At 44.1% G+C, this 27,070-nt stretch overlaps 3 protein-coding genes across 4 annotated transcripts in view; 2 read left to right on the top strand and 1 right to left on the bottom strand.

Annotated features, from left to right (window-relative positions):
• The window catches only part of ghra (growth hormone receptor a), a 12,283-nt gene extending 4,279 nt beyond the window's left edge, over positions 1–8,004 (top strand). Inside the window, exons 4-11 of the mRNA XM_056592450.1 lie at positions 56–188; positions 494–654; positions 2,567–2,745; positions 3,344–3,497; positions 4,021–4,105; positions 4,772–4,841; positions 5,377–5,606; positions 5,794–8,004. Of these exons, the coding sequence (XP_056448425.1) occupies positions 56–188; positions 494–654; positions 2,567–2,745; positions 3,344–3,497; positions 4,021–4,105; positions 4,772–4,841; positions 5,377–5,606; positions 5,794–6,601 (1,820 nt within the window). The 3' untranslated portion in view covers positions 6,602–8,004. The remainder of the gene's footprint in view (positions 1–55; positions 189–493; positions 655–2,566; positions 2,746–3,343; positions 3,498–4,020; positions 4,106–4,771; positions 4,842–5,376; positions 5,607–5,793) is intronic.
• A 5,671-nt stretch (positions 8,005–13,675) lies between these two features.
• selenop (selenoprotein P) lies at positions 13,676–17,469 on the bottom strand. The gene is made up of 5 exons (XM_056592671.1): positions 17,367–17,469; positions 16,524–16,754; positions 15,873–16,085; positions 15,595–15,712; positions 13,676–15,493 (listed from the first exon to the last, which is right to left on the bottom strand). The coding sequence occupies exons 2-5, from the start codon at positions 16,724–16,726 to the stop codon at positions 15,152–15,154; spliced, it is 876 nt and encodes a 291-aa protein (XP_056448646.1). The 5' UTR covers positions 16,727–16,754; positions 17,367–17,469; the 3' UTR covers positions 13,676–15,151.
• Positions 17,470–18,557: 1,088 nt separating this feature from the next.
• On the top strand, positions 18,558–27,047 carry znf131 (zinc finger protein 131). 2 transcript variants are annotated; one of them, XM_056593141.1, is made up of 10 exons: positions 18,558–18,638; positions 19,544–19,763; positions 20,661–20,804; positions 21,258–21,359; positions 21,636–21,780; positions 22,193–22,304; positions 22,923–23,105; positions 23,513–23,888; positions 24,287–24,417; positions 25,336–27,047. In XM_056593141.1, the coding sequence occupies exons 3-10, from the start codon at positions 20,675–20,677 to the stop codon at positions 25,957–25,959; spliced, it is 1,803 nt and encodes a 600-aa protein (XP_056449116.1). In that variant the 5' UTR covers positions 18,558–18,638; positions 19,544–19,763; positions 20,661–20,674; the 3' UTR covers positions 25,960–27,047. The 2 variants fall into 2 exon arrangements, with proteins under 2 accessions (XP_056449116.1, XP_056449115.1); XM_056593140.1 differs by having other exon boundaries at positions 18,559–18,638; positions 20,666–20,804.
• The last annotated feature ends 23 nt before the right edge of the window (positions 27,048–27,070 follow it).

Here is a 27,070-nt window from a genome sequence, read left to right as displayed (position 1 = left end):
TCTCTCTCTCTCTCTCTCTCTCTCTCTCTCTCTCTCCCTCTCCCTCTCCTAACAGCTCCGTCCAGCCCCCACTTCACAGCGTGTGTTTCCAGGGACCAGGCCACCTTCCGCTGCTGGTGGAGCGAGGGCAGCTTCCACAACCTCTCCCAGCCTGGGGCCCTCAGGGTCTTCTACCGCTACAAGAAAAAGTATGTCTGGGGGGGAGGGGTGGGTGGATGTGGTGGGAGGGCTAGGTGGTTGGGGACCATCGCACACAATATGATGTGACCACCGAAGACGGATAGGATCCAAAAAAAACAACGTGGTGTGTGTTCATCGATCGTCGTGAGGAAGAGACAGATCATTCATGTCGTCTTTCCGCGGCTCGGTCTTGTGTTTTGTTTGTGTTTGATTCTGCATCCATCCCGGGGGGTCATACAGAAATACTAGAGCCAATTCAAAACTAGTGTTCACATGTCTCTAAACGACTGTTTGTTCCCCCCCCCACTTACAGTTCTCCTTGGAAAGAGTGTCCGGAGTACATCCACTCCAACAAGGAATGCTTCTTCGACAGCAACCACACCACCATCTGGACCTCATGCTGCGTCCAGCTGCGTTCCCACGACAACGTCACTTACTTCAACACGGAGCACTGCTTCTCCGTGGAGAACATCGGTCAGTGGTCGATCCCCCTCACGCCGCGAGTCCCCCAACGCGGGGGACAGGGCTTATACCACTTCCTCAGTCGGAAATGTTGATGAAGGTGTTTGATTGCGATGGCTTAGCTCCTAAGGAACAGGGGATGTGCTGGCTTCAAGAGCCACGGGCACCGGGTGTTTGAAAATGAATGAAGGCCGTTTTATTTCTGAAAAAGCTTTCATTTATTTTTACTCTAAAATGATGTTCTTTTTGTGATTTGTGTTATTTTTGCAAGGATAGCGTAGTGGGTTAGGGTGACAGTGAGCCCAGAGGTATTAGGTTCGATCCCCGGGGTCTGCAGCGTACCCCGTAGGTATCCTTTGGCAAGATGCTCTCACCCAAACCTGCTCCTAAACACCCCTCTGGATTCACTGATAGGCCCTCTGGATCGAGAACTCTAATGCCGCTTTTCCACTGTATGGTACCAGCTCGACTCGACTCGACTCGACTCGACTCAGCTCGCATTTTTTGCGTTTCCACCGCGAAAACATGGTATCTGGTACCTGAAGTGGCTGCTTTTTTTAGTACCGCCTCGCTCTAGGTTCCAAGCGAGCTGAGCCGATGCTAAAAGGTGACGTCGGCAGACAGCCGGCCACTGATTGGCCAGAGAGTGTGACGAAGTCACGAGAGCGACATGGCAACCATGCTGGTAACAGCCATAGCAGCGCCGCAGCCAACATATTCCACTTCTTCAACTTCTTCAACATGCCAGCTAATAATAGTAATGTTATCGATGTCCTCCATTGTTGTTATGTGGGTTCTCTCCATGTGTGGGTTGCGTAGGTGTTGTTTGCGTCGCGTACAAAAATACGTCACGGCCCTTTCGCGCAGCCGACCCCGCCCACGTCCAGGAGGTACTATTTTCGGTGGAAAACGACCCGTGCTGCTACCGTGTCGAGTCGTGTCGAGTCGAGTCGAGTCGAGTCGAGTCGAGCTACATGTGCGGTGGAAAAGCGGCATAACTGAATGGTACTAAATTGTAACAACATGAATAATTTATTTAAAAGTACTTAAAAATAAATGGCTCCAGTAAAAAGAAAAGGCACTCCACAGGTGGTGGCCACAAGCTTCCACAGTTCTTTTCTGTTCTTCTCACAGTCTTTACTTTATTTTTGACAACTGGTCAAAGAAAACACAGTTACGGGAAGAAGATGGCTTTTATTTCCTGAAGTGGAAAGGCTTAGAGCAGAAAAGAACTGACACGAACACATCATCATTAAATGAGTATAGCTGTGGGAAAAAGAGAATATGCAATTATGGATTGCATTAGTCTTTTGGAGGGCGTTCATTGTGTGATGTAGGACTCAACCTTCTTGATTCGCAGCCTTAGTCGAAGCTGTGATATTTCTGTCCTTCGTTTTTGCAGCACTTATTATGAATCTAGTAATATTAAATGGTATTTATATAGCACTGTTCAAGCAGACGTACAAAGTGCTGTACATCTCGTACAAATAAACAGTACATGGCATTTTAAATGCATTGCGGTAGAGCAGAGGCCGAGAGCAACAAGACAGGGGAGAGAGGCAAATGCTGCGTCTGAATTCCTGGTTCACGCAAGGACCCAGACAAAGCATGAATAGGTTCACAAATAAATAAGATAAATCATTGTACGAAAATAATGGAAAACATAATGCAGTTATAAATGCTTATATAATAAATATATAACCCTAACCCTATAATAAGAGAATATTCAGATAATTATTGAATAATTAATTAAACAATTTATTATAACAGCCTATCAGTTAGAACGTAGGAAGAAGAGAAACTATGTAGAAAGGTAAACATGTTGAGTGTAAATGTGATCCAACATCAATCCCCACAGACATCTGCCATTTTTATTGGGCGAGAATGCTCAGGTGCTTTTCGCTCTCCTTTCTCGTTTTTCCAGTCCGTCCCGATCCCCCGGTGGCGGTGAACTGGACCCTGCTGGGCGTGAGTCCGTACGGGCTGCACTATGACGTCATCGTCACCTGGGACCCCCCGGCCTCTGCAGACGTGAGCATGGGCTGGATGAGTCTGGCCTACGAGGTCCAGTACAGGAGGTGGAACAGCAGCGAGTGGACCGTGGTGAGTTCCCCTGCTTCTGTCGCTGGTCCTTTGCTCTCTTTACGTACACTAAGATTCCTCCTCTTCGTCTTCTCTTCTTGTGTTCTCTCCTTCCTGTCACCATTCTTTTTTAGTTTACGTTAACGTTACGTTAAATTACGTCAATCCATTGAAGCCTGTCACTGGTACAGATTCAACAGTTCACATGCCAATTGTAAATCGGTCTTCTTGCAACTAATGTGTATTGACATTTGAAAATGTCAATACTGAAAATGTTTTTTATGTTTTTTTGCAAAATATTTGTAGAAATCGTTGCAAATTCATTCAAATCTGTGAGACAAGTAATCTGCTCGTTGACTACTATTAGTATTAATTATGATGAGAAAAACCTCTCTCCATACTCGCACACAAAAATATAGAAATATATCTGACCCCTGATATATCTATGTTTTTTACAGTGCACCTATAATATGTAACAATTTGCAGGTATGACTGTCACAATTCATGAAAACATGGCAATGGTGATTGTAATACACGGTTCGGCCGTTTCCTAATTGCTTGCCCTTCCCACCTCTCCATCTGTTCCACTCTCTCCACTGCGCCCCCCTCTGGTGTCCAGGTGGAGGTGCAGGGGGGCACTCAGCAGACCCTCTACGGCCTGAACGTTGAGGAGGAGTACGAGGTGCATATCCGCAGCAGGATGAAGGCCTTCACCAAGTTCGGCGGCTACAGCGACTCCATCTTCATCCAGCTCGCAAACTATCCTGGCAGAGGTGAGATGTCAGCAACGCACGATGTTCACAACCACCCGTTGTTGACCAATAGAGAGCAGGGAGATAGAGAGGGAGAGGGAGAAAGAGGGGCGAGGTAGAGAGGACGGGAGGGATAGAGAGAAAAAGAGGTAGGGAGAGACCCACAGCGAAGGAGAGGGAGATGGAGAGAGCGGAGAGGAAGGGAGAGCAAGAGAGAAGAGATTCATGCGAGAGGCAGTTAAAGAAAGAGAGAGAGAGATACTCAGGGTGGAATTCTCCACTCAGTTTACTGTTAACTGAGACAGAGAGGGTTGCAGGGCCTCTACGAGAGGGAACACTGGACTGGATTTAATTTACAAAAGTGAAGTGTATTACAGACTAGAGGACAAATATACAAAATACAAATACAGAGAACCCCACTGATGATATATTAGCAATATATTGCTGACGAAGAATCATATATTAAACAAATAAGAAATACAGATGAAGGAGGACATGAGTAAGATGTTGATGGTTGAATGTCCTTGTTCCTGTGCGGCTCCAGAGAGCATCTTTCCTGTTGCGCTGGTGCTGGGGATCCTGGCAGTGGTCATCCTCCTCATGCTGCTTCTCTTTTCTCAACAACAAAGGTGCGAACACACACGCATGCACACAAACGCACACACACACACACGCGCGCGCGCACAAACACACATAACGACAGGCGTGCACACATGTACCCACACAAACACACCAAAACATCATGCATTGCACACAGACACACAGACACACAAACACACATGATCACATACACACACACACACACACACACACACACACACACACACACACACACACACACACACACATGCACGCATACACACACAAACATGCAGACATGCAGAAACACACACACACGAATGCACAAACCCACATACACACCCATGCACACACACACACACACAAACACATATACACACAAACACACATTCACACACATACACACACACGCACACACAAACACATACAAACACAAACATAAATTCACGCATGCATGCACACACACACACACACACACACAAACATGTAAGTTCATGTTTATACCAATGTGTATATAGAGTGTTTTTTACATGATAAGTGGATGCGTATGCACAGGTGTAAGTGGTAAGTTGAAAACAATGTGTTTACGCATCCACTTATCAGGTACAATACTCTCTGCATTCACATCGCCATCGAGATTAACATTCATAAAGAGCCAAATGGCCCGCATAATGTGGGACCTGTACATCGTGTAAATGTTTTCTTTCATCTCTTAGATTAATTTTGCTGCTGTTACCCCCCGTGCCCACACCTAAGATTAAAGGGATAGATTCAGAAATGCTCAAGGTAAGTCTCATTCATTATGTGTGTGTTTAAGTGTGTGTGTGTGTGTGTTGTGCGTGAGTGCATGAGTGCGTCTGTGAGTTCACATGTGTTCAGTCACAGATGCTATTTAAGGTTGTGTCTGTGTAAAACAACTATGTTTCAAATTGTGTTTACTTCCATTTGTGGGTAGGTGTTTGTTTGGGTAACCACAATTTTAGGAAGAGAGAGAGTACCAAATGTCCCACGCACTTGGTGCCCTGCATCAAAACACCTATTGGTTGTTATTAACAACATAACCATCTTTGCCTTTGAATGAGAGCAGTGAATCATGTAATAGTGTTATTATAAAAGTGTGATAGAACTACCCGCCTACTTTGGCAATAAACCACACACACACACACACACACACACACACACACACACACACACACACACACACACACACACACACTTGCACACACACGTCACCCACCCACGCACACGCATACACACACCTAAACACAAACCCAGAGGTAAACTGAAGGCACTATAACACGTGGCACCTCTCCCGACACAGAAGGGGAAGTTCGAGGAGCTGAACTTCATCCTGAGCGGCGGGGGCATGGGCAGCTCCTGCACCCCCCTCTTCTACCAGGACGAGCCCCTGGTGGACTGCATCGAGTTGGACCCCCTGGACCCCGCCGACGCTGGTGACAAGGGTGGCCAGAGCTCGGAAGCCCAGCGGCTCATTGGGGGCCGTCAAGCGTCGGGCCGGCCCACAGTCGGGGGCCTCAGCCACACCCTCAGGTACCTTTCTCTCCATTCCGCTCCTCCGTGGTTTCTGTTTTTGCGCTTGTTGAATTGTTAGGGTTGCTGATTCGATTCACTAATCTAAGTGTTGAGGTGTCACCTCAGTACCCACAACGGCTCCGTGCTTTGCTAATCCGAACTCGCCCCCCCCTCCTCCTCGTCATTCTTCTCTCTGTCCCGCCAGCTTCTGTGATGAGGATGACGACAGCGTGGTGGGCGACCCCCCCGACCAGGATGCTCTCTTGGCGCTGCTGACCACCCCCAGCCCCAGCCCCACCTCAGCCCTGCTGCTGCCCGGCCAGCCTGAGCTGAAGCAAGGGTTCCCGGGGGGCAGGGATCCAGACCCGAGCCTGGCCCACGATGGAGCCCCGCGGCCCCAGGCCTGGCTCAACACCGACTTCTACGCCCAGGTCAGCGACGTGATGCCCTCCGGGGGCGTGGTCCTGTCTCCCGGCCAGCAGCTGAGAGCCCAGGAGTCCACCGCCGCACGGGAGGGGCAGAAGGAGAAGGAGGAGGAGGAGGCAAAGAAGAAGAAGTTGGGAGCGCAGATCGAAGGCGAGGGGAAAGATCCAGTGGGAGACGAGGAGCCAGAGCAGCAGTTCCAGCTGGTGGTGATGGCGGCGGATCCCGTCGGCGACGGTTACACCACAGACGCCATGAACTGGCAGACGGGCGTCGTCAACGGCTACCACACTCTCCCCGCCGAGAGCGCGGGAGACGTCATTGCGCCCAGTGTGGCCGTGAAGTCGGCGGAGGACTACCAGCCCTCCTACATCCTCCCCGACGCCTCCCCCCCCCCAGCCCGCTATCTCCCGCCGGTCTCGGACTACACCATAGTGCAGGAGGTGGACTACCAGCACAGCTTGATCCTCAACCCACCACCCCCCCAGGCCCCTGCACATCAGTGCCTACCCCAGCACCCAGTCAAACCCCTGACCCCCATGCCGGTGGGGTACATCACCCCGGACCTGCTGGGAAGCATTACACCCTGACGAGATGATTGATTGATCCCTTAAAGCGCAACACCCCGCCTGGAATAATCCTCTTGTCACTAAGATACACACACACACACGCACACACGCACACACAAACAAACAGACAAACATAGACACACACACACACACACAAACACACGCACAAACCCACACACACACACACACACACACACACACACACACACACACACACACACACACACACACACACACACACACACACACACACACACACACACACACACACACACACACGCATACGCATACGCACACATACAACCTGCTTCCGCCTATCTCCTGCTGGAATCCAAATGACTCAATGTATAGATTGAGCTATGATGCAGTTGTTTGTGTTCAATGTGTTGTTTGAGGTTTCTCAAAGGGAAGCTTGGAAAGCTGCGAATAACAGTGCAAGGGTCAAGGTTCGATGTGCAGAGCATTGTTTTTTTGGGGAAAAGACTATTGTTTTTCACCCTATATTTGCATCACAGACTCCTGGACATATAATGTCTCTATTCAACACTAGGTTTTCTGCCGCAAAACAGGAAAGTTGTGTTGTTGGAGGAATGAGGATAATTTGGATCCTTTTTGTCTTTGAATTGCCAGATCATTCGCATGAATGGAAAATGATAAGCTAAGCAGAATTTTTAATAACAAGGCAAGTTTGTTAACGCATAGAAAAAGAATGCAGAATCATTTAAAACGGAAATAATATATTTCTCAAAACAAAAGTACCTTGCTTACTTAAAGGTTGTTGGCCATGAAGCTGTGGTCATAGTAGAGAGGAAGCTATTCAATGTGAGATTTAAAAGAAAAGATCCCCTTTGTGGTTAATAGATAAAAAGATGAGTAGCTGATATGATGACGGTCGAAAGCAGCCAATGTGTTTGGCTGACAATATTTCGCCGGAATTTATCCTCTGTTCTAAAGCTGCAGCAAATAACATTTTAGCTCTTATTCTTATTCAGCAAATGAAAGGAAAATTCACCAGATTTTTGCTTCGTGAATATTGTTCTATCTTTGTTTATGTGTTTGTTAGCATAAGCATAACTGATGAGGGACAGAAATTTAGACATACATATATTTTTTCTATAAAGTTTTATCTTGTGATGTGTTTTTCTTGTCACTAGAAACTGCAATGTATTGGTCTGCATTTATGCTGTTGCAGCTTCAGAAAGCTGAGCGACATCATCCTTGGGCCCTGTTGCTGTCTGCATGGGTCTTGGGCTTTCCCCCTCTGCCCCCAAATACAATACACAAACTGAGGCTTATTAGAGGCTTTCTATGGTTGAAATGGTATGAATCGACAGAGAGAGTGAGAGACGATGGATGGATGATTGTTACATTGACAGTTGATGGATGGATGGATGGATGGATGGATGGATGGATGGATGGATGGATGGATGGATGGATGGATGGATGGATGGATGGATGGATGGATGGATGGATGGATGGATGGATGGATGGATGGATGGATGGATGGATGGATGGATGGATGGATGGATGGATGGATGGATGGATGGATGGATGGATGGATGGATGGATGGATGGATGGATGGATGGATGGATGGATGGATGGATGGATGGATGGATGGATGGATGGATGGATGGATGGATGAATTGGTTGAGGATGGACGCTTGATATGTGACGGATGGATGATAGCAATTAAGCTCTTTTGAATCAAATTGAACTGATGGAGGATAGAGGATGGAGTGAGGTATCAATAGGAAGAAGAAAGGTGAATGCAGCGTGCATATGTCACCTTGAGCTGTTGTTGAGCGTCAGATGTTTTATACCTTCAGGCAGCCATGCTTCACTCTTTCAGCTACCTTTATGAAGCACGTATTCTTAATTTGGATATTCTTTGTAGAAGTATGGATGATTTAGAACAGGGTTTGGGGTCACGATCCGAGGCATGTCCAAAATTACAGAATTCGATTTGTTTTTTCAAACCCCTGTGCCTAGAACAGTGTTATATAACTGTGGTACGGTTTGTTTGTGTTTCGTGTGCACGGACAGAAGCACATTGGCATTTAGGGTTGTAGGGTAGGCATGAATTCTCAATTGAGAAGCCGAGCACAGGTTGTCTTTTCTCCGCCAAAAAGGTGTGAACTCTCACACACACACACACACACACACACACACACACACACACACACACACACACACACACACACACACACACACACACACACACACACACACACACACACACACACACACACACACACACACACACACACACACACACACACACACACACACACACAGCATGCTAATTATCCAAATACAAATTCAGTAGAAACATTGACAGAACGGTGTTCTACTCACTAGTAGTGAGAAGTATTGTGAGAAGCTGCTATTCATTAGTCCTCTGTTCACAGAGTAGCGCTGCCAAATGGAATGCACATTGCCATCACCTCACATGAACTACGAATGAATGCCAGGAACTTTTTTTCCCTCATAATGGCGCAATTTAGAAAGGCGGACAGGCACTGCCTGTGAGCCATACCCCTTTGGATAGAGAAGTGCTTTTGTGTGCATGTGTGAGTAATATGTGCGCATGTCTGGCAAAATGGACAAAAATGTCAGAATCATGGTGAAGAGTTGGTCTAATGGACACAGTTTTCATCTGGTTGGGAGGATTTTGCTCAGAGCGGTTGGCCACGCCCGTGCCATCATCCTCTTCATCGAAGTACTCATGTACTTTTAACGGTCGTGTCCATTATGAGTCAGTGCAATGTGTTAAAATTAATACTAACAGGGAGCGTGCCGATAACGTTTTTCAACACAAACCCCCTGATAAGCAGCTTAAAAGAGTTGCTATTATTTCCCATCAACCTCAAAGGGAGCTCAGTTAACATGCTAGCTTCGATAATAGGATAAGTGCCCGATAGCAGAAGAGACGGGTGGGTACGCTACACAGGGAGAGTCCTTTGAATGGGGATGGGTGGCGTAAGATGTGAGAGGTGCACCATACCTTGGCACTTCAGCTCTGTGTTACAGCGAAATGTAGTATATTAGAATGGCGTCCAAACAGCCTCAAAATAGACAGGGCAAAGTGATAAACAAAACCGAATGCATCGTAGGAATGGGAAATAGCCAGGCTCAGGACTCATTTTGAATGGCCACATTATGTGAGTGACACATCTCGGTACATCAGCCGAATGGAACAATCATGGACATACTTTTAATGTGAATGTGTCATTCTCGCTCTTTCTTTCTTTCTCTCTCTCTCTCTCTCTCTCTCGCTCTCTCGCTCTCGCTCTCTCGCTCTCTCACTCTCTCTCTCTGTTAAGCTCAGTTGCTGCTACCCAGTGCTACAAATCTTACCAGCATGTTGAAGCTCTTACATATAAAGTCTTAATATATTTATTAGTGGTATGCAATTATATACCATTAATGTAACTAATAACAAACAATTGCTGCTTACAACATAACGTGTTGTTTCTAGACTTCAGCCAGCATATGAGTATTCTAGAAAGGCAACATTCAACTATATTCTCCTTTCACAAATGGCTCCTGTGTACAAAAAAGAAAGTAACAGATTTACAGTGATGTTCCTGCTTACAGTCTACGGCTATAGGGTCATACCACAAGCTAAAATTGGCTTTGACTTAAGAGGCGACATTTTGTATTTTCATCAACAGGGACACATTTTGACCAAAGTTGCATCATATTGTGGTCTTCATTTAGCCTCCATGGTGACTTCATTACACAGTTGCCGTCAGTGAGATTTTACTTTGAGAAGGAGCTCAGGTATGACAGAAATGCCACATAGTGGTTGAGAAATCTAGCAGTTAGAATATATCAGTGTGTGTATGAAGGCGGAGCTCAATCCGATTGTTGAGCTGATTCCATATGGGATGGGAATAATATGGGATTGTCAAGGTTTCAATGAGATGTGCCTCAATATGACTATATGGGTCTATGCAAGTAGCATGTTAAAAAGAAAGGACTCTCTCAAAATGGTGATACATAGCACATTTCCATGGGAACCCTTGTTTAGACTTGCGCTTCAGATGTTTACTAAAATACAGTGTTTCTGTCAAATGTGTATGCCAATTTCGACGTCAACGCATTATAAAGACAGCACAAAGGATTAATGACAATTTGATTGCAGCATTTACAGTGGTTCTTCAAGCAAGCCAAGCACTTTGTGTGTCAGATGTAACTATTTTGTTATTATTTTGTACATCAGTCCAAACTCAAGCCTTTCGATTCAACTTTGAAAATGGGTCTCCCTTTGTATCCATTGTGGTGATTAGTGATCTTAAGGAACCTACAGCATCAATAAGCTTCAATGTATTTTTACAAACGTTTTTGTCTAGAACATACACTACCATTGATTGATGAAAGGCGTGTGCTGTAATACTGAGTAGAGAGTGTTTTGTATGCGATACAATATTAGAGTAAATTAGGTAGATATAGGTAGATGTATACCAGGAGGACATATCAGTGAATAAAACAGATTACATGAAGGAGGTATTGTCCATCTCCTTCAACTTCTTTTTCCCCAATATGTGATTTAGTATTTTAACCTTGTTTCTATGGTGGTTTAAAAAGATAACCTTCTGTGTTTGTGTCTCTGTATACAGCCTGCAAGTATTTCCTTAGTACCAGTATCCAGATATATTTAACTTGGATCGCTATCGATTTTATATTCTTGTTTTTATTATAAAATGTTGTTCTTGCCTAAAATCCAACAGTATAGAGCTTTGGCTTTTCATACCATAACTGTCTTCACCACCATATCTCTAGCAATTGCCATTACAGACACAATTCCCCAATGGCCCCAATTTTCTGTTGTATATATGAATTTCCTATTGTTTATCAGTGGCTTTCCATCAAAGTCGACGTGCAAACCACTGCCCTTGGCTGTTATCTGCCAACAGACAAAAAAGGGAATGTGTCAGAGCTTTACCTGAAGTATACAGGGCTAGGAATTCAGTTCCCTGCATATTCGATAGTTGGTCTGTATGTTAGACTTATGTCATTTAAGCTGCTGTTATGTTGTTACTGTTCATGTAGCTGTTGTTGTCGTTGTTGTTATCGTCAATAGTTTTTCAAGAAGCTCCACAATAAAATTGCCCATCTTTGTCACTTACGTGTCTGTTTGTGTGTATGTATTCAATAACCTGCACGAATAAAGGTTTTGAGTAATAGTAAAAACCAACAACAACTTTTCAACCCAGAGACGCTTCAGACAAAGACTATTTATATCAAACGATAATCTCTTTCTTTTCAGTCAAGCAAATATCACTTTAAAATGGTTAAACAGGCTCATTGAAATTGTGTCAGTGATCACATGTGAATCAGTCAATATTTAATTGTTGATGAATACAGCCCCCATAATGCGAGAACAAGATGCTTGTTGCATGGTTAAGATAAGCTTGCATAGCAGGTCTAATGAGACTGGATTCACAAAATGTTCAGCTGATTGTATGTATCTGTTTGCGTGCGTGTGTGTGTGTGTGTGTGTTTGTTTGTGCATTGTGAAAAATGCCCTTGTGCGATTAAAAGAGCATGTTTTTCGATCTGTGCTGAGAAAAAGAGTGCTACATTGTGCGTGTGATTGGGTTCACTTGTGTGTGATTCGCTTCCCTCTTCTCACTGTCTCCGCTGGGCTAAGTGGACATGAAAGCTGTGCAGAGGCGGGCGTGCATCGCAGGGAAAGCATATCGGACAATTAAGAAGGAGCCTGTGTACTGTGTGGCTCTGTGTGGGGCTGATTGGATCAGAGGGACAACCACTCACAGCTCTTGGTCTCAGGACATTGCAGGTAATTACCCATAAGTCACTGCTCCTCTGTATTGAATCTTTGGGCCAATTACGCCCCCATAGGCAGTCCACCTAGCCTTAATTTATTACCCCCGCTTGCTTGTTGACCTTTCTGAAGACATGTTCTAGAGGTGCTGTTAGATACATTTCATGGCGGCAATGTTGTATGTGTAGCCTGAAAGAGAGCGGAGGAGGGGATGTCTTAAATGTATGGAAAATAAATGCAAAATATAAAGGCCTATACAAAGAAATGCTATGAAACTGATGAATTCATTCAATCAGTTATTAATTGAACTTTATTGTAACCAGGAAAATCCCTTTGTAGGTTGTCCTACACCACGCAAGCTTCATCTTTTATTTATTTTGGTAGTTTTGTTATTTTATTTAATTGTAGGACTATTATTTGGTTGTCTTGATTAGTTTCAGAAGCGCTTCTTAAGGCTATATTTAAGCAACGGTAGATAAAAAAGGTTGTAGCCTCATCAGAAAATGCATTTAAAAAACGCAAATATTGAAATTGGTCAATGTTTCCAGATTTGCCTGCCCATTTATTTTTTCTGGATCATGATGTCCACCTGATGTCCACCAACTCCCACAGAACAAATTCAGAGCACTCTATATTTCTAAAAAGTATATATGTATTTATGTTCACTTGTATAATGCCCGGTCCAGTACGATTAATTGTAGTATTAATCAATCGCATAATAATGAAATATGCACATGCCCATATATCATAAAGCCATGTGCCTCTTTCGGTGTAATACGATCCCCCTGTCTGGTCTGAGTCACTGAGTCACACAAGCTCAACTCTCCGGCCACGTGCAGAATAGTTCCCCAGTCCTCCTTCCAGTCCCGCCCCCAGAAACTCGGCCCTCCTCCACCCCATAAACAGACACAGACACAGACACAGACACAGACACAGACACAGACACAGACACAGACACAGACACAGACACAGACACAGACACAGACACAGACACAGACACAGACACACAGACACACAGACACACACACACAGACACACACACACACACACACACACACACACACACACACACACACACACACACACACACACACACACACACACACACACACACACACACACACACAAATCTCAAATGTAATAAAATAAATAAACAAATTCTGCTATTCCTATATCTTTTTCCGGTAGCACTTTTTCATGGCTACTCAAAGCTACTTTGATCATATGCTTACGCAGCCTCATGTGTAAGTGGCTTGGCACCAAGCTGAATGTAGCACATCTAATAAATAACCCATCCACACAATTCGTTGAAGGGTCTTTTTATTAAACAGAGTGCAGTTTAGATCAACGACACAGTGAGATACATCTTTCTGTGCAAACATCAGGTCTCTGGGTGACTCTTGTCTTCCACCAGATACTTTCATTGAGTACAGAACATGTTACCAGGCCGCATGCGCTGTCTTCCAACCCTCCGTCAAATGAGAACAATCCAACAATTTATATTTTTTTCTGACAATTTAGCAAAACAATAAGCATAATAAAATGTGTACTATTTTAAAAGCGCAGGGGTGTAACTGGAAAAAAAATAGGAAAGAAATATATTTAAGTGGAAATAATGTTTACCTAATTTATGTCTAAGTAGGTAACAATTGCACAGATAAAGCTAAGTTACCGTGCAAGAGTTACAATGGATTTATAATAGAATGTTGTTGGGCAATTTCAAAAGTTGAATTATATAGAAATCAAACTCTCGGTTTGCTTTAAGTGTGCTTTCTTTCATTTCAGAGTTTAGACCCTCAATATTATTTTGTTCATCATATCTGGTTTATGAAGAAAAAAGCTATTTGATTTGTGCTGAATAAGTATACGTATTTGCTGGAGTTTATTCTTGTGCATTAATGCTTTAATTTGTATAAAATGTCCCTTACCCTTAATTTCAAGATAATTCCCTATTAACTTCAAATCAAAATCAGTGGAATTTGTTCATGTTAGTGAACTCCGACCTCCCCTCTCTCCTGCGTGATATCAAACACGTGCCACTAGTCCATAGTTTATGCACGTACCTTCATTAAGGATGGAGAGAGCAAAATGGAAGTGGAGCAACAGAAACATGATCATTCCAAACCCCGAGAAAGAAAGGGAATCAACCACTAACAGAAAACGTCAGAGGCAGGTGGAAGTCATCTTCTTATGTAGTTATTTATCAAAAGGTTCAAATCCAAATCTATTTCCAAATCACACTGTGTTGTTTAGTTGTAATTGTAACGTGACCAATGAGCTAATTGAAAAGATGTTGTTCTTTTATGAATAAGACTGACTTTAAGACCCACCCCTGCCATCCCCTAAGAGGTGCTTCCATTCTTTCTCAGGGCAATACTTGCTGGTATCAGCAGAGCGCTTCGCCCCAGTGTTGAAAGAGGATGGTACCTTTGAGGACTGATCGTCAGAGCACAGCTTACGCCTGTGCTCATACTCAACTCTCAACACCTGGGGGTCAGGCTCACTGGGCTGGCGGAGGCTGCTGTCAGTCAGCCGGGGGCAGGCGTCACTGTCAGGTCTCGGTGACCTGATTGGTGGCGTCGCCCGCCGGCCCCTGTCACTGTCAGGAGGCGGGGAGCGCCTCGTCACAGTGTCAGGAGTCCAGCAGCTGCTTGCGCCCCGCGTCGCTCGTCAGCCTGCGTCAGTGTCAGCGTCAGCTGCTGCGGAGCGCGCCTCCGTTGCCGGGGAGAGCGCTCCACTGTCAGCTGCGCCTCGACTTTCACATGCCCTGGCCGGCCGCTCACGGTCGCTGCATGACAAGCACGGCCTGGGCCTCCTGCGGCACCAGGCTCAGGTCTGCAGCCTGCTGGCCGCCAGAGTGCAGCAACGACCCGCCGTCGTCGACCCCGCCCTGCTGAGCCTGCCCCGCGACCTGCTGGCCGCCATGGTGATGCCTGTGGCCGTGATCGTGTCCGGCGTGGGCAACAACCTGCTGGTCGCCATGGTGATGACCCTGACCGTGATGACCACGACCGTGCCCATCCCCATGCGCCACCCCCTCCTCTCTGACGGTGGTACCCACCCCCGCCGCATCAGGCCTGGCCACTACTGGCCTGGTGCACTCCGCTGGAACGTCCACGCTCTGTCGGAGAAGAGAAGGAGCAAACACCGTGAGTCTCAAAGATGAAGATGAAGACGTCGGTCTGTATGCGCACGGCTATGATGGATATGGGCATCACATACCTCATGTGAACAGTCCCCACATATGCGTTTGCAGTAGGTATCTTTGATGGCGTTCTCTACATGACCCTGCCCGATGATGGAATATGGCAGTGCGATATGATAGGTGAGACGGCCACACCTGATGTGTAAATAGATATAACAAAAAAAGGGTTTAGAATTTCTTTAAACATCAAGAATGTCAAATTCGATCAAGAGATTTTAAATGATTTCAAATAAAATGTTCAGAGGATAGTATAATATGGCCGTGTTAACATATCTGCCGGTGTGGGCGACCTGACCTGTCATAAATAAGGAAGTCATCCTTCTCCCCTTTCAAGGCCTGCCACACATCGGCATCCTGGTCCCCCTGCTTGTAGAGGCTGATGCTGCTTGACAATCTGGTGGTCAACATGGAATGCAGGCGCTGGGCTTGTATCCCCTGGTGGTTGATTACCATGTAGTTGACATTCACCAGGCCCTGATTTTCAAGTTTCTGGCGTAGGCCGTCCATACTGTTCACAGACAGAGCAGACAGAGCATGCAAGAGCATCATCATCATCATCATCATCATCATAATCATCCTCCACATCATCGTTATTAAAGTTGGTGCTGGTTTTATATTGTTATCTTTTTTGCACAGTGTGGAAGAACTGAATAATCGAGTCCAGTTCACTCATAAACATACATTTAAAAGGGAAAAGCTTTTGTATGTTTGAATTCTATTCTATTGTAACTAACCCAGTCTACATGAAAGGACTGGCACATCTTAGCATTGAAATGAAATGGAAATTGTTGTATACTTAGCACAAATTACTTATTTTATGAAGAGCATAATGTGAGAATGCTTGTGGGGACTGGCAGAGGTAGTATTGCCTTTATTTCAAGTTTGGGGACTGTAAAGTAAATAGTAAGATGTCATTCTGCCAGACAAAGTAAAACTGTGCACGTACTTGGATGCCTGCACCAGGCAGAAAAGTCAGCTAGCCTGCAGCAGTGCCACAACAGTCACCCGGCCCTCCGCCTCCTTCATGGGCATCACCTCCCCGATCTTCCAATCGGGTGGCAGCTGACACTGAGGCCCGCCTCCCTGGCTCTCTGCCCCGCCCCCAGGGAGCAGGCAGAGAGCCGAGAGCAGGCTGAGGCACACCCACATTGCTGCTGTGAGTCCTCACTGCCCTGATCTGAGGAAGGGTAGAGGAGAGGAGCAAGAAAGGGAGGGAATGGCAGTTTGGAAGATTTTGGAGGAGTGGAAAGGGGAGGGGAGAGTGGGAGGGGAGCACAGAAAAATGTTGTCAACATCAGCCGAGAGGAATGAGAAGTACAAAAGGGCGATGTAGTGTCAAGCTGTGTGCATGTGTGTGTGTGTGTGTGTGTGTGTGTGTGTGTGTGTGTGTGTGTGTGTGTGTGTGTGTGTGTGTGAATGCGCGGATCCCTCTGGGTGTGTTTAGATTAAGTAAACTGAAGGCAATTTTATATCATGCACATAATTTATCTTCGACGCAAACATTTTTGCACAGATACATGCACACTTTGTGCTGAACATTGTTGGACAAGGGCCAAAACTATTGCCAGATAGCAAACATTTGACAGTGAAAATATACCATTCAATGTTTACAATATTTATCAATAGTCAATACTTGCTATATACATTTTCTCTTTTTTTACGCAAAAGAGTAGAAGGACTTCATTAAAAAAAAAAAACATAACACACAATCCATGTATATACCTAAATTAATTAAATTCCAATAACAATATTTAACAGCATGGATGGGAATCTTAGTTGTTTAGCTTACCGTGCGTGTCTTTGATTCTCCTTCAGCAGAGTTCTTTCTTGCAGTCGACTGCTCGATGAAAAACAAGTCCCCCTCCCTCAACCCTCCCTTTTATACTCAGCCTGTTGTTTTCCTGTCCATAAGGAGGACAAAGTTCAGTCCTCCTTGCTACTCTGACTATTTTGCTGACTCGTGCACATCTTCAAAATGAGTGATCCTGTTTTTCTCTGTTTTTCTCTATTTTTCTCTAGCTAAGGAGCAATAGAGGCTTTTTTTAGAATGTTGAAATTCACACCTTTTATGGAACACCATGGTTGTTTTGCTATGTGTTACTTTTTCAGAACTATTCAAACCTTAAAGCATTATTTATTTAATGGAAAAAAAAAGCTTCTGTTATGACATCCTGTTATTTGTTGTAAGCAATAAAATTTAATCAGACTGCTGGTCAAATTATGTTAATTACATTGTTACAATCTACAGATGGACACTAGCCTGTGCAACAGAAACAAAAACTCTATCGAGCTTTTAAGAATTTGTTAAAGAAGAAGAGTTGTGCTTAGCTGCAATTTGTACTGAGGCTCAAATGTTAAAATATTTAGAAAAAAGGGAAGTTACTTTCAGTTTTATCTGTTGTGAAATATATCCCATGTGAAAATATATTGCGAAAGATTCAACTTGTTTTTGTGTTATTTGGTTGAAGACAGTTAATATAGTCGACAATTTTGCTAGGAAGTCTATATTATTTATTAAATTACAATATTACATTCTTACCACTCTAGATGCTCTTAAGTGTTGTTGTTTTTTATATGTAGGGATGCAGGATGGTTAAAACTGTCACTCTGCATTTTGGGTATAATTTTACTAGACAAAAAGTCGATCAGGAACGCTGGCCTGCTATAGAGTACACTGATAATCTGATCATCAGCCTACCAAGATATTGTAAAGAGTCAAGACTCCACTGGACCAGGCTTATAGTCAAGAATGTTTGATCTAGATAGCAGATTAAATAATGTTACTCATTGACAGTACCTGGCATGCTAACAAGTACATTTCAGCAGGACACAGGGATCTTTGTGGCAGGTTTCATCTGACTCCTGAGTGTTTTACACAGCAGCCACGTTGCATAAGCAGATTGTAGCTTCACAAAATGCTCAAAAAAAGAGGTACATTGCATTGCAACACATGGTTCATGGTTCATGCATTTGTTTTTTATTTTGAATGTAGCTGTTGTGATTCTAACAAAAAGGGAAAAATAATAACTGCTTTGTGCAACCGCTTTGAAGCATTGATAGAGTAGTAAGTAGTGAATTCCTAATTTGTAAAGATTTTTTCTACATTGATACTCATTGGTAAACGGTTCATAATCAATTATAAATTATGAATAAGTTAATGAGACAATGGTTTGGCAATTTACACACTATGGATAAGTAATGCTTTGTTAACACTTAATAATACTGCAATGCATGATTTGTTCAGCTAGTTAGAAAGCATTAGGAAAGGATTTGTGTGAGCTTATCTAAATTGAGGACTAGGCCTATCTATTCCTGACTTAACATTTATAAATGTTATAAAAGTTATAAAAGTTAATGCTGGAATGACCACAATGCCAAAAATAAGAATGATGGTGCTGGTTTAATGCTTAACAAATAAGGCAAAACTAAGTTTGGACTTTGTGTTTGACATGAGAGGCCTTCTCAACTGTTGGGAAAGACTTTGAGTTCAAGATTATATATATCATTTTATTTTGAATGGTTGACTCCCAAGTCATGAAAATATTGTTTATTTGTCGTTCATTGTCTAAATTCATTACTCCTCTTGAGGAGTGCAGAAGAATGCCAATGTATAACATTTCAATGACCTGAGTCGGGTTTTGTTCTTATTCATGCAGTTATTATTATGTACAGTGCATATATATACAGGGTACGACTTACAAACTTGTTTGTTAAAATAAATATTTTCACAAAGACGGTTTCAGCAGCAGCAGAATAGCAGTGGCCATGCAATTGGGCTTAGAAAGGGAAGTTGTTTAGCTTATTGTATATAGAGTATAGCACATGTATAGAATCCATACACGCAGCAGCACAAATTGTGTGACATGAATAATGGAGGGCCTGCTGTGCCACCGTTTAGCTTTATCTCTTGCAACACCCCCTGCATGATGCGTGATACAATTTAACAATTTAATTGTTAATCAATAGAGTGAACGAAAACGATCCTCAATATGCCCGTCTTCAGGCATATCTGGTCACCAAGCAACGCTTACCAGCGTCCCCTATTGTTGCAAGGGCTTCTGGGAATCGGAGGCCCTACTGGAGAACGACCGCCCTTTTTGGAGCAACGAGAGTAGAGGAGCTCTACGTGCGTCGGGACACATAATACCATAAAACTACTTTCTAAAGCAACGTGGCTGGACAAGAGGTACCTCTGCTGATGGTTTAAAACTCCCATTTTGACCCATGGGTCTCATAATATAGAAATCTGTCAGGAAAAGTGTGTTTTAATGCGCGTTTTGATGACGTAATGTTGATTGTCAAACGGGATGGCGAGCATGCTAGCAGGCCTGTGGGCTGCAAAAGCTTTGGATAGCTTAATGTTTAGAGCCTCGTTAGTAACGGATCAAAACCGGGCAATAATCCTGTGCACTGGGGCTCAGTCAGAATATTCCCTTATCTACGTCGACACCAACTGTTTCAGGCCACACTTGTACGTTTTGCTAGGTAGGCTAACAGTTTAGCCAAAAGAGGGCTAATTTGGCTACTCTCATGACGTTCACAGCGTTGGAGAGAATAGCGCCGCACTCCTCGTATGTATGATTGGTCCAATCACATATCAGTCTGCAGTGTCATATCAGGACAGTGGACACATATGTTTTTTATTTTGTGCGTCGCATGATGGACTGTGTGTCCGATGCGAATGATCTAGAGAAAATCTTGAAATTAGAACAACTTAATGATACATACATACAAATTAGTATTTTTTAGGAATAGTCATTTGAGAACTATATGTGTGGATGCATGTAAACAGTTACAAAGTAGCATCCGTGTAGACTACACCCCTCAAACGACCTGTCGTTGTCCTTTTACATAAATAAAATATGTATATATATATATTTCTTATTATTCAAAGTACATTAATCATCACTATAATGCTGTAATCCAACATTTCATTCTTCTTGATTCAAGATGGTTTTAACTTTAAATATGCTATATTATTTAGCTACATGCTTGCCATGAGTGTCACGCTGAAATTCTGTGACATCATGATTGTGTGAGATCATTGTTAAGTTTGACCATCTTTCTTTGCTCTCTCGGGGAGGGCAGGCAAGGATCATGGCGGCTGAGGTGGAGGGGGAGATGGAGCGTGGAAGCATGTTCCCGTCGCACTACAAAGTCATGCTGGACAAACTGAACGAACAGAGACAACTTGACCAGTTCACAGACATTACCCTGATTGTTGATGGTATGCAATATGTCAAATTCTCAGACGGCAGGGATAAGTCAACTCAGTGGTGAATATAAAGGGAACTTAGATTTAAACAATCCATGTTTACTTGTCGGTACAGAAGAAGGATTCTTGCAAATGTAAATTAATGGTCCATTGTTTATTACATATAATGTACAAATGGATGGACTAATATGGAAATGGTTACATCAGGACCAAATCTTTTCAACATCTGTGTAAATGGCTAATCTCGTTGACATAAAAGCAGTCCTTTTTAAGACGTATGCCACAAGGCAATCATTCCAATTTGTTTGTTAGTTGATACAGACAGATCCAAACACACAAAACCCCATGCCATACACCAAACAAGTGTGGAGTCCTCCACTCGATTTAAATAATAATAATAATAAATATTATTATTATTATATCTAAAATAATGCTTTATTTTCTCTGTGTTTTGTGGATATACAGGGCACCAATTCCGAGCACATAAAGCAGTCCTGGCAGCTTGTAGTCAGTTTTTTCACAAATTCTTCCAGGATTTCACCCAGGAGCCTCTTGTGGAGATAGAGGGTACGTGGTTCTGTTTATCTATGAACACTGCGGTGGGACAGAGTTATGGTTTCCCCATTGGTCACGGCAGTTACTATTGAAATTCTTTATTGCCTTCAACAATACTAAAACATTTACGTGTTATTTTTCATAGGGATAATGCAATTTATTACGTTTAAAATTGTAGGCTGTGAGTCTTGTGAACTTGTTTAGTTCAATAATGGCCTGAGCCTTGTTGGCTGCATCCGCACACGCACGTGTCCTCTTAACTGGTCCTGATGGCATCCGTTTGGACAGGTGTGAGTAACTCCGCCTTCCGCCAGCTGATGGAGTTCACCTACACGGCCACGCTAGCCATCAGTGACGAGGAGGAGGCCAATGATGTCTGGAAGGCAGCAGAGTACCTGCAGATGCAAGAGGCTCTCAAGGCGCTCAACAACAAGTGAGGCAACATAGACACCCACCCACCCACTCTCCGACCTGTTTTTTTCTGTGACTAGAAGAATCTGTAATGGCTGCTGGTTTGAGCTGTTTTTTTTTTAGCAGAATAGGAACGTATCATTATTTTCTGACGCCTGGAGTCCATTGGGATGTTGTGTTTGGCCACTAGAGGACACTGTTGGATGACCTGAAATGTATTGGCATTAATTCTATGTGCATGAAATGTCAGGTTTGTGTGTAATATATACTCAAATTATTGGAGCTCTTGCACTGATGTAAAATGTAATGGGGACGAAAATGACCATTACCATTTTGGCTCATTTTCAAAGTCACCACTTGACCCACAGCTTTGTCCTACTTGTATTGTCGTTCAACCGAAAATGGATGTCTGATGTCTCGGATTTAATTCTCAGGGGGACAGAGAGTCCCTCGCAAGATATCCCAGAGAAGAGGGGAGTCAAGAGGAAAATCAGCGAGACGTCCAACGTAATCACGGAGACGCTGCCCTTGGTAGAAGGGGAACAGGTGAGAGACGGGTGTTAAGATGGCAGTATGGGTCATATTAAATCAGTTAAGATTAAAGTGTCTGGGGGCAGATTTACTATTGATTAAAATGGAAGACATTCAAGCCGCTTCGTATCTGAAATATTCCTTTTTCTTTTTGAGAATCAAATTTATTTTTAATCAGAAAACGTTCAACCGACATTTATATTATCTTTCTTTAAATAAACTTTAAAACAGATTTACTAATGATTAAAATGGAAGACATTCAAGCCGCTTCGTATCTGAAATATTTCTTTTTCTTTTTGAGAATCAAATTTATTTTTAATCAGAAAACGTTCAACCGACATTTATATTATCTTTCTTTAAATAAACTTTAAAACCTAATTGTAATATTAAGGGCCAGATTCCATCTCTTCCATCCTCTTAAGATTAAAGTGTCTGGGGGCAGATTTACTAATGATTAAAATGGAAGACATTCAAGCCGCTTCGTATCTGAAATATTTCTTTTTCTTTTTGAGAATCAAATTTATTTTTAATCAGAAAACGTTCAACTGACATTTATATTATCTTTCTTTAAATAAACTTTAAAACCTAATTGTAATATTAAGGGCCAGATTCCATCTTCCTTGTCTGGTGCAGGTGGAGATCGAGGTGATCGAGGGAGGCATTGAGCTGGAGGAGTCGGGACTGGAGGAGGTGGTGGACGCGGCCAAGAGCGCCGCCCAGCCCACCTCGGATGACTCGGCCCTGGTTCTGCTCGCCGACATCACCAGCAAGTACCAGCAGGGGACGCAAGCGATGCATGTGATCAAGAAGGACCAAGTAAGCATGGCACCTGATTGACCCCTCAATTGTGGATGATGTTAGTTTGGTTTAGGCTGGCTTGGGCCATGTGTTGATCTGTTTAGTAGCACAGAAAGAACACCAAAAAGTGCTGCATCTCCTGCTACTAAATTAAAACTAGCTAACCTATAAAATAGAAGTTTCATATCTTTATCAATATAATGTAGCACAAAAAAGGCTGTTTAGGAAAACAAAAGATGTCAACGTATTTTAATATTTTTTGTGTGGTTGCTGCTCATACAAAATAGCTATTACACATGGTTGGAATGTTTAACGTAAGCATTCCAACTCCGAACGGGACATCGGTTCCCATACGGCTCAATCGAAACAAAGAGTTTCCGAGCCGCACTCTGAGGATGCTCTCCGTCCCTTTTGTGTGAGCCCAGGAGGTGTCGTACCAGGAGGAGACGGTGACGGCCTCCAAGGTGCTGGAGAACGTGGAGATGGTGGAAGTGCAGATCTCCCAGGTGGACAATATGTTCCGCTGTCACAAGTGCGAGCGCAGCTTCAAGCTCTACTACCACCTCAAGCAGCACATGAAGACGCACGCCGGGCCCCTTGACAAGCCGCACGTGTGTGCCTACTGCGGCAAGGCCTACACGCGGGAGGGCGCGCTCAAGCTGCACGTCACCACCTTCCACTTCGAGGCGGAGGAGCTGTCGCGCAGCCAGCGGCCGCAGAAGCGGGTGCACGTGTGCGAGTACTGCGACAAGAACTTTGACCACTTTGGCCACTTCAAGGAGCACCTGCGCAAGCACACGGGTCAGCATTCCTCCGCCCGCGTGGGCTGTGTTTATGAAAATAGGTGGTCTGTGGGAGGGAGACATTTGATTGGTTTGTCTTGTGTTTGCCGACGGGAATGCAAATTAAATCATTGTGATTTTCATTTCAATTGAGTGTGACACGATTAGACGTACAAAGCTATGAATGCCAAAGAATTTGACTTGAAAGTTAACTTTTGGTAATTTTCACCTTAAAATGTAAAACTTTTAAGTAGACATTTTCGTTTTTTTTTATGCATTTGACAACTCTCCATGCGACAGAAAGACATTTTAATCAACTTGGTATAAACCGGTTTCTAGAAGGGACCCTGTAGGGATGTTGCGATTGTTCCCTTTCAAAGGGTCCTTGGCATGTTCCCCTTGTGTGCCCCTATGCAGGCGAGAAGCCCTACGAGTGTCCCGACTGTCACGAGCGCTTCGCCAGAAACAGCACCCTCAAGTGCCACATGTCCGCGTGTCAGAATGGAGCGGGCGCCAAGAAGGGACGCAAGAAGCTGTATGAATGCCAGGTGATAAGCCGCAATCATTATTACAGTGGTCTATGGGCGTATGGCTGTGTATTTATGACACAGTTTGGCTCGCTGTTGTATAATAAGTAGCTTACTATGCCTAAAAACATAGCCGCCCATACTAAGAATGTCATGGATTACCTTTTTGATTTGATTTACATTTTCACTATTGTTAGGCATTTTGGATAATTGTCCCTCACGGTATTGTTCGGGCGGAGAGTCAGTACCTAATGTATGTAACTTTTGTAAAAAGCCATATGGTCGACAATACCGTAGCCTGCAGCCTGCTGCTGGGAATCGAACACCAGCAGCGCTAACACCTTGCTATACCAGTTGACCTAGACAGGACCATAACTCTAGCATCTTTGTGTGCGCCAGTTTGTAATGTGAGCCGATCTCCTAATTGCATACTAACATTTGCAGACAGACACGACTTCTCCCTCGTTTCAAACATTTAGCCATTTAAATTACAAAGTAAATTCCAGAAGACGCTGAAGGGCCAAGCAATGACTTGGTTGTTAACACTTGATTTGACAAACTGTGATATAATACACCCGTGATACACAACCTGTTTGTTTATTATATTTGAATATGGTAACTGTTCAATTTAGTTGCACAGCAGACGTTTTCATCCGAAGTGTTTTAAAATTGAGGGTGAGAAGAATGAAAGCATACAATCAAAAAGTAGCTATAAGGAGTAACTATAAGAGGCAGATCCCATGGTGGGATAGGTTTGTGGAATTCCTGTATACCATTTTTAGTCCCGATGGGTACAACAGAGATGTGCATCCCAAAGAAGTGCGTGCCAAAATCAGACAGTCGATCCCAACGATGATCAAAACGTGAGCGGCCCCTGATCAATATGTTTGTCAAGACGGTAAATCTCCTCTTCCCATGTACCTCCCTTCCTCCCTCCAGGTGTGCAGCAGTGTGTTCAACAGCTGGGACCAGTTCAAGGACCACCTGGTGAGCCACACCGGGGACAAACCCAACTACTGCACCCTGTGTGACCAGTGGTTCACACACCCCAAGGAGCTCACGGCCCACCTCAGGGAGGTGCACGACACGCTGGAGGACCAGGTGGTCGCCTCCCCCGTGGTCCCCACGACAACGGAGGAGGAAGAGGAGGAGGAGGAAGAAATGATGGAGGAGGAGGAGGAGGAGGAGGAGGAGGGGGAGCAGATGGTGGTCGGCCTGGAGGGCGGCGAGACGCTGCTGCTGGACGACGGCATCCAGGTGGAGGCGGTGACGGTGGAGCCCCCCGACATCATGAGCATGGGGGAGGAGGAGGAGTCCTCAAACACCATCACCACCACCACCACCACCACCGCCATGGTGATGGAGGACGGGGGTCTGAGGGAGATGTGCGAGGAGGACGTGGAGAGACTGCAGGCGGCCGGCGTTCACATCCAGGTGGTGCACCTGACCAGCGCCGAACTGGAGCAGCAGACTGTGGTCAACTCTGAGGTGGAGGTGACGCTGGAACAGGAGGTGGTGGAGGAGGAGGTGGAGGTAAAGGGGGCGCACACGGAGCAGGTGTGAGAGACCGTGGAGGAGACGGGAGTGCGTTGGCGTCGGGGCAGGCGAACAAACCAAGCAGCATGTCAAAGGCCTGTTCTGAACAGGGGCACGCTGTGGCCCAATCATCCTTCATCTATCGCAGAGCACTCATGGCCAAGAACTCTCTGGAGAGAACGGCAGTATTGCTGGTTGTGATGCTTTATTTATATTTCCACCTGGTGGTCAACGCGATCAATGTTATGAAAAAGAATCACTTTACATTATCTATTTTATGAGGTGCCATGGCCTTGCTCTACGTCGTTAGTCCGCATGTGTAAATATCTGTCGGATACATTTTCGGGCCAGTGTTTTTTTGACAGCGCTCAACGTTACGTACTGTGAACTCAAATGCCAACGGGTATGTGGTGCTCATGTCTTAAAGCCATCTTCATATTTTTTGTTTTGGTTACCATATAACACATTGGTCCATTAAAAGAACGATAACCAATGGAATGGAAATATAACTGATAAGGAAGTCATTGAAATGGGCTACAGAGTATATTTTTCTTAAATATTTACTCACTTTGTATAGACGAAGAATTTGGTTTGGATGAATAGGGACGTCAATGTATGATTCTTTAAGTTATACATGCCTAAAGTACAACTGCTTTTTGTACCGTTCAAGCAAATACGTCTTCCTTTGTACATATTGAATATCCAAATGAATGTTTTACTTTGAAACCAGACGTTTGAAAACGTTTGATTGAATTTGAACATTGTTTGAGATGCTGAGCTTGTTTTTGTAGAAAAAATAAAAATGTAAGGAAAAACAAAATCACGAAAGGCACTATCTTTTGTAGTCTACAATTACAGTACAAAGATTAGAAATGTTAGATTCTTTCGAGCTATTGGGAACTTCTTCTTGATGTTTCATTCCATTTTTTTTGTTGATGGGATCACCTGCCAGGCTGCCACCATCTCTTAGTACGTCGGACAGCTCCCACCGTGCCTTGTTGCTCCGCCCACACCGCTTCTGATTGGCTAAAATACCGGTACATTCCCTTTTCAACGCCGCTGACTGGACCCTGTTCCTGCCAATCAAGAGGATTTTCAGCGAGGTTTATCGGAGAAGCGGCATAGTTCCCAATGTCAT

This window comes from Gadus chalcogrammus, chromosome 6 (assembly GCF_026213295.1).
Source record: "Gadus chalcogrammus isolate NIFS_2021 chromosome 6, NIFS_Gcha_1.0, whole genome shotgun sequence".
NCBI classification, from domain to species: Eukaryota; Metazoa; Chordata; class Actinopteri; order Gadiformes; family Gadidae; genus Gadus; species Gadus chalcogrammus.
The sequence above is the reverse complement of the archived record's forward strand: the minus strand, read 5'-3'. Positions and strand labels throughout refer to the sequence as shown.